The sequence below is a fragment of the Tachysurus vachellii genome, chromosome 3 (assembly GCF_030014155.1).
Source record: "Tachysurus vachellii isolate PV-2020 chromosome 3, HZAU_Pvac_v1, whole genome shotgun sequence".
Classification (NCBI taxonomy): domain Eukaryota; kingdom Metazoa; phylum Chordata; class Actinopteri; order Siluriformes; family Bagridae; genus Tachysurus; species Tachysurus vachellii.
Window position 1 is genome coordinate 23,027,773 of NC_083462.1, and position 12,162 is coordinate 23,039,934.

General features: G+C 37.0%; 1 protein-coding gene across 1 annotated transcript; it reads right to left on the minus strand.

The window, feature by feature from the left end:
* Nucleotides 1-466: 466 nt before the first annotated feature.
* Nucleotides 467-11,804, minus strand: slc35b2 (solute carrier family 35 member B2). The gene is made up of 5 exons (XM_060866319.1): nt 11,524-11,804; nt 7,503-7,693; nt 7,150-7,304; nt 6,443-6,721; nt 467-4,363 (listed from the first exon to the last, which is right to left on the minus strand). The coding sequence occupies exons 1-5, from the start codon at nt 11,541-11,543 to the stop codon at nt 3,707-3,709; spliced, it is 1,302 nt and encodes a 433-aa protein (XP_060722302.1). The 5' UTR covers nt 11,544-11,804; the 3' UTR covers nt 467-3,706.
* Nucleotides 11,805-12,162: the final 358 nt, after the last annotated feature.

Genomic DNA, 12,162 nt, shown 5'->3' on the forward strand with positions numbered 1-12,162 from the left:
CTTAAATATTTTCCAAATCTGTATATTTCTCGGGGGGCACGGTGGCTTAGTGGTTAGCACGTTCGCCTCACACCTCCAGGGTCGGAGTTTGATTCCCGCCTCCGCCTTGTGTGTGTGGAGTTTGCATGTTCTCCCCGTGCCTCGGGAGTTTCCTCCGGGTACTCCAGTTTCCTCCCCAGGTCCAAAGACATGCATGGTAGGTTGATTGGCATCTCTGGAAAATTGTCCGTAGTGTGTGATTGTATGAGTGAATGAGTGTGTGTGTGTGCCCTGCGATGGGTTGGCACTCCGTCCAGGGTGTATCCTGCCTCGATACGCGATGACGCCTGAGATAGGCACAGGCTCCCCGTGACCCGAGGTAGTTCGGATAAGCGGTAGAAAATGAATGAATGAATGAATGTTAGCAGCCAACATTATATAAGAATTTGTTTTACTAATGCAATGGAAAAAAAAAAAAATTAGACAGTTTTTTCAAGTATTCAAATTAATTTAATCTGCCCAACATATAATTAATACATCCTTAAAAAAGTACAAAAAGAATACATTAGTTAGATTGCATTCCTTATTCCTTATTTCACATGATCTCCACATGAATTATTGAAAAAAAAATATGGGGGGATTTCAACTCATCAGTAAATACATAAGTACTCTTTTAACACAAGTGTCTTTCCGGTAGAGAAGCCTTACAGACATGTAAATCATAAACAAATACAATACCATTTTTTAAGGTAGTGTTTGGTTATTTTTCTATAAAAATATGTTTTAAACCCATTTTCTTTCTAATTTGCATAGCAGCATATGAAGCTATCAAAGAAAATCTGATCATGTGAGCAAATAATTTACTAGTAAAAAGCCCAGTAAAATGTTTGATCAAATGTCACATGCAAAAGAAAGAAACGTGAACATTCCTGTCTGACGACTTACAAGCTGGTATAGGCCATATATATTTATACATTTAAACAAAGTACATCATGGTATCAAGCAGGAAAAATCAAAAACTGCTTTGTGTAGTTGAAATAACCGTTCGCCCCACACCTTCACTCCACACCCCTCTTCTAAAAAAAAAAAAAAAAAAAAAAGGAGTGTTTAAGCATACATTACAACTTCAAGTAAAGCATCTATAACAACCTTCACCTTTCAATCAAACCAGGGCTACATCTGCAGATACCCAAGTATTTATCTGGCTATGTGGCTTATCGTTAATTCTGTAGCAACACACCTTATTTACTGTAATGATTATTCCTATTACCACAAGCTAAGGATGATGATAAAACAAATCAAATGGTCTTCTCTCTTTTCAAAATAAGGTGGAAATTATGGCCACTGTATTGTCTAGCTGGTGCTTCTTCATGTATGCTAAAGACCTTGATGCACAGCTTAAACACTACACCTTCATTAGCATCTCTTTACATTAATTAGTGTTGCTTAAGGATTGAATAATCATGTTCTATGCTTAAGACTGATTTTTTTTTGATTTCATGAATTATTAAAACAAAATCAAGAATAAAATAAACGCATTACTGAAACGGATAGTTTATAGGGATTGTTTACTTCCCAAAATCTGAGAAAATACATATAGTACATCACTCATATCATTAGTAAACATGTGGGGAAGGGGGGGGGGAAAAAAAAGATTTTTTTTTTTTTTTTTTTTTTTTATGTAAATACATTAATGAGAGCTTAAATGTGTGAACTTGGATTGTAATCATTTTACAGTTACAAATTCTGAACTGATGTCTTTGCAGGTATTACGTTTTTACACACTTGACAGGATTTTGTCTCCCCAGATACACATCATTAGTAAAACCTGCAGTGGAAGACGTAGGTTTCCCTACATAGATTAGCTATTTCTAACCAGGTGTAAGTAAGGACTTGAAATGGCAGCCATGTTTACTTTAAATATTATTGCCAGAAGCTTCATAATGAGAGGAGGATGTTTAAACTATGAATGTGTGTATACAGTTACAGTCAATTGTCTCTAACATTTTGAAGGGACAGGTCCAAATACATATGAAGAGACTACTAGCTTCTTTGGATCCTCTTAACTTGAAAACAAATTCGACAAATTGTAAACTTGAAAAATCATTATCCCAGCTGTGGAATATGAAATGTGGTTGTCTTGGACACCCATTTGTAAGTATGCCAGCATCATTAAAGTACACGGTGCACAAACAGGACAGCAGAATTTCATCTGAGAAAACATTTTAACAATAAGATCATTTCATCAAATCATGTGCAAACATACACACTGGGATGTCAAGAAGAATTACTAGCTTTATAGTTCTCCATCTCTCTCTGTCTCTGGGGGGTGTGTGTGTAAAAAACAATAACAATGCAGTGTTTCTAACAAGTTACATTAGCCATGTGCTGATATTTATCTTTCATATAACAGCAGGTTATCCTTTAACAAAAGCGTAATAATAATTAGCATCAGCACATAATATCAGAAGAGTCTACACTTTGGTCATAGATTTCTGTCTACTCCTTTTTGGCATTGTTATACAGCTGTGCTCCTTGTAGTGAATGTGTATAATTAAACATGTAGATTTTTGTTTGAACAAATCTGTATCCGAGGTCTTATCAGATGTATCTTCTCAGCAGCCAGTAGGGCCTTTTTGTTTATTAGAAAATGATCAGTGAATCAATATAAAATATATCAGACATGCCTTACCTAATGTTTGCTCTGACTGAGCAGTGTTTTAATGCATCATCTCATTGTGGATAAGAAGATAGCCAATTCTAGTCTCCTTGACAGTGGTTGTTATGCTGGGACAATGTGATTTGGAATATCAATAGTTGTGTATGTATGTGCTGTAGAACATGGCAAAACTAATGATCAGCACATGCCCAATGTTCATTTCAGGTTCTGGTCAGATTAAATAATGATGCGGTTACAGATCTCCTGTTACTATCTGCAAAAAGTTTGAATTACAGAAAGAAATCTTGTTTATAATACAGTAGGCACTCACGGTCTGTTGCTGATAAAGTCTCAGCATTGCTCCTATCTTATTTAAGGATAGAAAATACTACAAAACAGACCCTCCGGAAAAAATCACAGGTGGATTTAAATATATTTAGACAATATTTAAAAGCAGGAAGTGGTGTCATGGTAAAATTTAGGTGAAAGTCCATCAAAATGCTGGATGTAATGGTCACATTTTCAGGTGGGATTTTCTATTTAAAAACAGCTTTTTAAGCAAAGCTCAATAAGGATCATCACAAACTCAACACTAGCTAAAAGAAAAGAAATGGAATGGGGTATAATCGCACAATAAATAAACAGTTTAAACAATAGTCATTTTTTGTGTTTTAAGACTTAAATCTAAGAGGTTAAAAATAATTTTTGACTCGTGCAGTTTGAATCCAAAAATACACACTTAATCAGTAATAAAGACATACAGATAAATCCTAGCACGCACCCAAGAAAACAAGCTCAGACCAAATACTGGCTCAGCAAAAACAGAACCCACAGCAAACACACTTCCAACACATGACACAAAGTATGTAACTATCCCTCCATATTTTAGACAGAAATGTCATAATCCCTTTTTTGGGGGAAAAAAAAAAAAAAAAAGCCTCCTCTTTCAGTACCTTTTTTCATATACAGAGTAGAAACAAAGCTTTGTGAAACACACCCAGACACACACACAAGAAATAGAGGAAGCAAAACCACAAATAACGTGGTTGTGTTATCACCGTCCTTCATCTACACCTTCTGTAATGGTGCCTGTGGTGCTCTCTTGTTGCTCTTTTTCACTCGACTGCGTGCATAGACGCGTAGAAAGAGTGCAAAGAACACCACGGCCACCCCAAAGATTCCCGTTGCTGAGATGGCATGGCCATAGAGGAGGCAGGAGAGCAGGATAGCGATGGCCTGGCGCAGTGTCATAATGATGGTGAAGATGGCAGCACCGAACTGTGCGATAGTATAGAAAATGAAGAGCTGGCCAAAAGCAGAGCAGAGCGAGAGCAGAGCCGCATGAGCTGCAAACTCGCCATGGCGGGTCATGAATGCCAGTGAGTCAAAAAGAGCACCCGTTTCTAACAGTGAGCCCACCGTCAGGAGGCAAGAGAACAGGTTCACACCGAACATCATCTGTACCGAGGACATTTTGTGGCGGAAAAGCTCATCCTGCCAGTTTGAAGTGAAGCTGTCGAACATGATGTACCCGGCCAGGATGATGATGCCAGAGAAAGTTGTGATGGTTGCGTGTTTGGTACTGCTGGAGCTTGACAAAAGGAACATACTCACACCCACTGAGATTAACACAGCTGTAAAATATTCCCAGTATTCATATTTTTTTTGTGACACAAGCTTGCCCATCAGCATCACAGGGATGACTTTAGAGGCTTTGGCTAACACCTGAAAACATTAGAAAGAGAGCTGATTTTAATAACAATGTTAATATACTGTACATTAAAACACTGCTTTATAACTATATAGATACAGATACTTTATAGATACTATATACTTATTGTGGCTTAATGGTTTAAAGATCCAAGTTCAGCATTTTTTTCTTAAATATGTCAACATTTTGAGTAACATTTGAAATGTGATAATTACAGTTGAAAGTTTAGTTTATCAGTCACTATAATTTTAATTGTAGAAAAGCTGTAGATCTGAATGATCTGGGTGCATATTACTGCCTTTTATTAAAAATGTGCCTCTTTAAGCCACATTAGGCCAGTTTAGTTTAGCTAGTTTGTCTTCGTGCCACAGAATCAATGAAAGGTTAATTCTGAGCAGACGTATTTCTATTCATAAGTCATAGTAATTTGCATAGAACTTTGCGGATTCCACAGTGTTGGCATGGTTTCAACAAGCTGCTGGAAATATTCCCCTGAATTACAATGCATTATATAACAGCTTATAGATAATAGGCACATACACCCTGCAATTGTCTTCCTGACTTCACATTTTGTAGCCATGAACCATCGTCTAAGCTAGTAAGCTAAATTAGACAAATAATATTTAAAAAGAAAATCAGACAACTTGGGATCAATAATTTATCTGTTAACAATAAAAGGTGTGTCCAAGTCCCTAGGTGAAGATAAGAAATGCTCTTGAATATCTATGGATAGGAATCTGGGCACTTCTTAAAGAGTTCACATTAAAAAAAAAGAAAGAAGGAAATCCTTTTGCAGCACATAGGGTTAGTCCTATGTGCTGCAACCTATGTGCACACAGGTTTAGGTTCTTGGTATGAGACATGAAATAAACCTTAACCCTTAAAACCCCTATAAAAAACTTGTGTGGCTTAATGGTTTAAAGATCCAGCATTTAAAATGCTAAAGGGTGCATATTACTGCCTTTTATTAAAAATGTGCCTCTTTAAGCCACATTAGGCCAGTTTAGTTTAGCTGGTTTGTCTTCGTGCCACAGAATCAATGAAAGGATAAGTCTGAGCAGACGTATTTATGTTCCCTTAATAACAGTCATGGTAATTTGCATATAACGTGGATTCCACAGTGGTGACATGATTTCAACAAGCTGCTGGAAATATTACTTTGAATTACATTGCATTATGTAACAGCTTCAGAACTGTCAGTGCTGCAAATGCATTCATGCTGTCAGTGTCAGTGCATTCATGCTGCAAATCTGTTCCACCACATCCCAAAGTCACTAGAAAGGTCATCAGACCAATTTGAACTCAGAACTGGTTTCAACTCAATCACTCTTTACAACCACGATGAGCAGAAAAACATCTTAGACCACACAACACACAAACATTTTAACAGGGAGGTAATAACAGTAGAAGACCTCAGGCATTGTGTGTCATGTTTATGGAACCAGTTTAAGACAATGATCTTTGCATCATGGTGCATTAATATGCAGGTAAAAAAACTTAATTATGACCACACTAACTGCCTCAGACAGAATAAATATCAAGATTCACCAGGCTATTAGACATTTTACCAATTTTCAACTTTGTATTTGTGGCCCCTCATTTGTAGCCCAACGTAAAGTCTTAAAATGATTTGCGATCTGAGAGCAGTAGTTTGTAAAATCTCTGAAACCAGCCCATTTGGCCCCTTCTTTGAACATTAACTGAAACTATTGTAGCTACTGAAGCAAACAGCTTCATAACAAAGTTAGAATGGCATTTTTAAATCTAATGTAGTGCACTAACCCAAAGCATATATTTTTGTCTGATTAGCTCACTGTATACTGTTTATTGTACAGCCATTAAAGATCATTTAAACTGTGCAAAAATGTTGGTGCAAAATTTCTCATCTTTACCACTTATTTGCAATTGTGGCATAAGTATTCTTTGCCATCTATGCTACAATAATTTCAAAGCACAATATTTAAAACTATCGATAATTTGCCACAGATTTATCAATAAATACTTGCCACTGGGGGCTGTTAATATGATATGGTCACTATGGTATGGTTAGCTGCCACTGGGCAGAAGTCACTTATATATTTACTATGCATCACCTGTGTAGGGAAGCTGATGTATTTAAGGGCTTCATACTGACACCAGCTGCTCAGGATGTTGGAAATGGAGGCAAACGAGTACTTGTACATGGGTGCCATGTGCCTGGGCTGTTTAAACAATAGGCAGCAGAGCCCAGCCACGGTAAGGGCCAGGATGCGGTTCATGAACACCAGGAACTGAGAGTCCGTGAATTTCTCGCCGTTTTCCCCATCTTCATTGGCTCCATAGGAACGTGTCATCACTCGCTCTTGCAGCACGCCCCACGTCAAGTACGAGCACTGCGATACCAATAAAATATACATTATATACACTACAGACTAAATAAACTAATTCTCATCATTAACTTGATTTTAGTCCTCTATTTGTTAACTGATAAACGCTGTGCAGCATGTTTGCACTTTGTTAAGATCTGATAAGTTGTATAAGGTGTGCCTTTAAAGTCTGATATAAACTGCAATTTAAGTGTGACTTTTCATGTGCAGCTTGTAAACATCTCCAGCCATTTAACTAAATCGTTCTGTTTTACATAACACTTATTTAATATTTCTTTGATGAAACAGCTTAGGATTAGTTGAACTGTAGGCAGATTGTAGAAAAAAAATATGTTTTCACAATTTACATGCATATATAACACGTACAGCATGCTCATATACAGATTACATTTAAATGTCCCACGCAAAGCTATCAGGTACTGTCTCATGCTTACCTGGAGTCCTGCTGCACAGAAAATAAGTTTGATGGCTTGCCGTGTAGATGAAGTGGACTCGGTTCTGGTTGCCTCAGATACATCGTCCAACGACGACGGTTTAGAGTCACTGCCAAACACACATGCTTTTATAACAGGATAACAGATCCCTCGGCCTGCAAGATAGCACAAAATGATAAGCCTTTAGGAACCGTGATGACCAAGATAAAAGACAAATATTGAAGTACATTAGTTCAACATCATGCACTACAAGCAAGAAACAATTAAGGCAGCTGTGACCTCTAATCCCTAAAACATATTTTTGACTTCACCTCCCCCTAAATATTATTAAAAGGAGAAATTACCAAGCACACCTGTCTCAAGGTAATTAATCCTCTTGATGTAGCGAATCAGGAGATATCCTGGGACAATAATGGTGCCATATGCCAGGATGTTGAGGGAAAAACGGAACAGCCACAAATCCTTCCAGCTTCCCTGGATCAGAGTTTCCCCAATGTCAGCCGCCACAGGCATAAAGAGACACAGCAGCAGAACAGAACACAGACTGCAAACACACAAACGCAGAGTGGTTCAGGCTCATGTTTACTTTCTTAGCCATTGGTGGACACTTCACACTCAAGGTCCATAAAGGCAACATTCAACTACACAACTGCTTCTTTCAGTAGACTTTCCATCTTATTTCAAAACCTGATCCCTGCATCAGGGTTCAAAATACGCTCCTAAAATAAACCCAGATTCTTAGATGCTCTTAAAGTGATGTCTAATATTAAATGCTTTCTGGGGCCCGCTGTATGCATTGGCACACGGCATTATATCAATGTAGTGTATAATCACTCTTTACAATGATGGTTAGCAGAAACACATCTAAGAACACATAAATCCTTAAGGTAGATGTGCTATAAAAGAAGAAAAACATATCTGGTTCCACTCCTGTTAGGCAATGGTGGGAATCTGAGGATACAGTAATAACAGGCTCACAAACATTAGACATCTGAAGACTGGAAAAAACAAACAAACAAAAAAAAAAAACAACACAGGTGACTCTTGATGTACATCTACATGAATTTATACAGTGCACTGCTGCCACAATTAGTTGACTGGATAACTACATGAAGCAAGTATACAAACATACAAGTCTGCTCATATACAGAATGGTTACAATGCTGACATTAGCAGACCTATGGAAAATATTTGTTTTACATAAGTCCATAAGGATTTAGTGATTGTATAAACACAAAAAAAGCAAACACTGCTTAAAAAAGCCAGGATATCTATATCCTGCTTGTCCCACAGTAGCAATAAATGATGAGGCATTAATATAGACCGGCCCGTGAAAGACCCCACCCTGGGGGCGGCACGCTCCGTTTCCCCCGGCCCTGTAATAACCCCGCCGACCAGGTCCTGCCTGTCCCGGCGGTTATAGATGGTCGTCAGGGCGGAGCCCGCCCATATTAATGCCTCATCATTTATTGCTACTTTGGGACAAGCAGGATAGATATCCTGGAATCCGGGAATTGTAAGGCAGAACTGGAACCGGAAAATTATATATATATATATATATATATATAGGGTTTTTTAACAGGAACCGGAACCGTGCAGAATTTTTAAGTTTCGGTTCCAAACGCGGTTCCGATGCGATGACGGCCAAATCGCTGGGAGCGGTCACTTTAAATAGCCATGTCTTACCTCATGTATATTCATTTTTTACACTGTTTACAGTCACACAACCAAATTAACGCAGCTTACCACAGAAATCAGTCACTCGCGCTGCTGTGCTGAGGTATGCTTTGTGTTAAACATGTCTAAAAAAAGGTCTAAAGTGTGGATTAATTTCCAAAGCTACAACAATGAAGCAAATCTACCCCCACTGAGAGGGTTTTCTCCACAAATGGAGATACAATAAGCCAGGAAAGGTCTCGTCTTCTCCCAGAGAAAGCAGACGTTAATTTTTCTTCAGAAAAATTGCTAACTGTTTTGCTAAGTTGTAATTCTGGATGTTAAATTTGATGTTGGATTTATTTAAATTTAAATTGTTATGAATTGAAATGCTCTGTTTAAAATATTTAAAGAGTGATTAATAAACACAAATGGAATTGTTTAAGTATTGTGCATTATTTTTCACATTTCTTTTATTATGGAATCGGAATCAGAACCGGGAATCGTAAGGCAGAACTGGACATGGAATCGGAACCGGAAAATTTCTTTTGATACCCAACCCCATTTGCCTATGAGAGTACTGTCCTAGATTGAAAGCAGCAAAAGTACAGCTGTATTCTGAGGGCTCTAGGGAATATTACGTGTCCTTCACAAAAAGGCAAATCTTATTGTAATGTTCTTTTTTTTTTTAAAACATGAATCTCATAATAAAGGATGAAGAATTGTAATAAAGGGTCTGATAGTATAAAAGTGTGTGTGTGTGTGTGAGAGAGGGAGAGAGAGCGAGAGTGTGTGTTGGAGAATTTCACATTCTTGGTGTGGGCCTCCTTTAAAGCCAAACAGAGCGTCTTTGTGAACGAATCTAAACTCTAAGGCCACGGCAGCAGGAGAGGAAACTCAGCACCTTGCGAGCTCAGTAAGGACTTCACACTAACCTAGCATGTCATTTTTTTTATAACGAAAACCACTAGACATGGAGAATGCATTTAAATTCATGTTACTGATTACACATGGAAACGCATTAATGGATCAATGTGCATGAAGTGAAACCTTTGAGAAAAGTGTTCATCAAATGTCACATCTACAGTACATTTAGATGTAGTTCTACATTTAAAAACAATTTTAAATAAATTCAATATTTTCATTTAAATAACAAAGCAAGCAAGTAAATAATGTTTTTTTTTTGGACCCATTGAATCACCCAATCACCCAACTCGGAATCACCTCCATACAAACTATTTCAAAAGTCTTTAGAATTTCAGTTTGAAATGTACATCGCTTGCTTAAATTCACACATTTTATTCTCAATAGGGTCCAAATCCAGAAATTACATAGGTCACTGGAATTTAATATTCCTGTAAATTTTTTTGAGTTCATTTAAATGACTATAGAAGAAGGATAACTTTTTACAATATAACTGTGGCCAAAGGATTAGGACAGATATTTGAAAAGCCCTCCTAGAAAAATTCAGGTACTAAACAGGAAACTACATAGCATACGTCATCTCAGGTTCAGTGGGTATCGTGTCTTAATGCAAATAATGGAAATAACATTTCAAGAAACATTACAGTTTGGAGCAAATCTAGTATAAGGTGACACACATTCTCAAATTAAAGTGACCAAACATTTTACCAGTGACTATGTATTCTCTGTAAACACTGTGTGTGTTGGATTATATTTGGGTTTGAGATTGTGACTATGTTTATGGACACTTTCCAGGACTTATGGTCATTAAATTTTAAAACACCTTAAGCAAACAATGTTTAACCCTTCCTCAAACTATGCATCACAGCGTGGTGTAACAACAGCTTGAGCTCATAAACAGTTTATAATGGGTGTGTTTGTGAGTGAACGAAACAACAAAGGAAAATAACCCTTAATATGTAACCTCATAACTACCTCTACAAAATCAGACATTAACCACGTAGATATGACAAAGTATGAATCTCCTGTCTGACTACACATCGAATTCTAATGACATATCAGATTTAAACTAATTAATTAAAGTATTAATAATTCAGCTGCACATCTATATGTGCAGTTCAAGGGGTCAGAACGGACATGTTATTATACAAGTCTGTTTAATTCTCCCACATAATTCTCCGTTAACAGCTGGTTAGCTTGACAGAACAAGTTTGTTACTGTTCTTGATGCCCTACCTGTAAAGTTAAAGGTGTGAATAAGTAATAATTGAGTAAATAATCTTTAAAAACACACACACACCACAAGCTGTTATTTCAATTCAAATTCTGGCCATTTGTAAGTCATGCAAGCAAGTTACAAATGTTAACATTACCTAATGAGACACATGATATTGGATATAGTCATTATTATTGTATTATAATAACTGTTTAAGATGCCTATATCTGTGCAGTATTATATTTATCTGCTCCAGTTTCTCACATCACATTAGATACATACAATATCCACTCATATATGTGTCATCTTACCAGTTCAGTCTGTCCTGGTATTTATTTTATCGTAATGTCAACAGCCCAATCACATTCCCTGCATAATCCTGGGGACTTTATACTAGAGTAAACCACTACTCTGATTATGGGACACATTTGGAAATCTGCCCAAACACAGTGAGCTAACAGGCTACAAAGCAAAATAAGAATGACAATAAACACTCTGTTGTAAATAGCACTCTTGTTATTATACACTAGCATAGTTTAAGCGCTGTAATATAAACAGACAAACATATTCAGCTCTTACCTGCAATGTAAAGGTGGCATTTTTTACAAAAAAGTTTTGCTAAGCTAGCTAGCTGTGTAGCTAGCGTTAAACCCCCCAGAAAAACTCTCACACAGCCTCTTCACATGAACAGTTAAAACATTAGACGTTAGAGCCGTTACTCAAATAACCGTCTAAAATAAATGTTAAAAAATTCAGTTTGCCTTATACCCCGAAAAGAAAGTTTGAACTAGTCGGTTAACTGTAACTGACTGACACGGCTCTTTTTCTACACAGAGCCGACAGTGATGAGCTGCTGGTGTCACTACTACGTCTCCGTGCGCGTGCGCATGCGCAATGGACATCAGGAACTGTTATGTCGGATTTTCTTTTTTTTTATAATAAAATTTCAGAAACAACCGTATGTTAAAAGTGATTTTAAGTTTCAAAACAAACAAACAAACAAACAAACAACAACATATTACATAATTTGATAAATAATACGTTTAAATTATTAAGGAAACCGATATCGCTAGCTTACGTTAGCACGTTTCCCAGGTAACAGTCGTTTCCGGTGTTGAAACAAAGCATATTTTATATTTTTTTTTTTTTTTTTTTACCTACACCAAGACTGACAAATGCAAATATACATGACATTAAAACTGGTTACGGTTTCTCCAA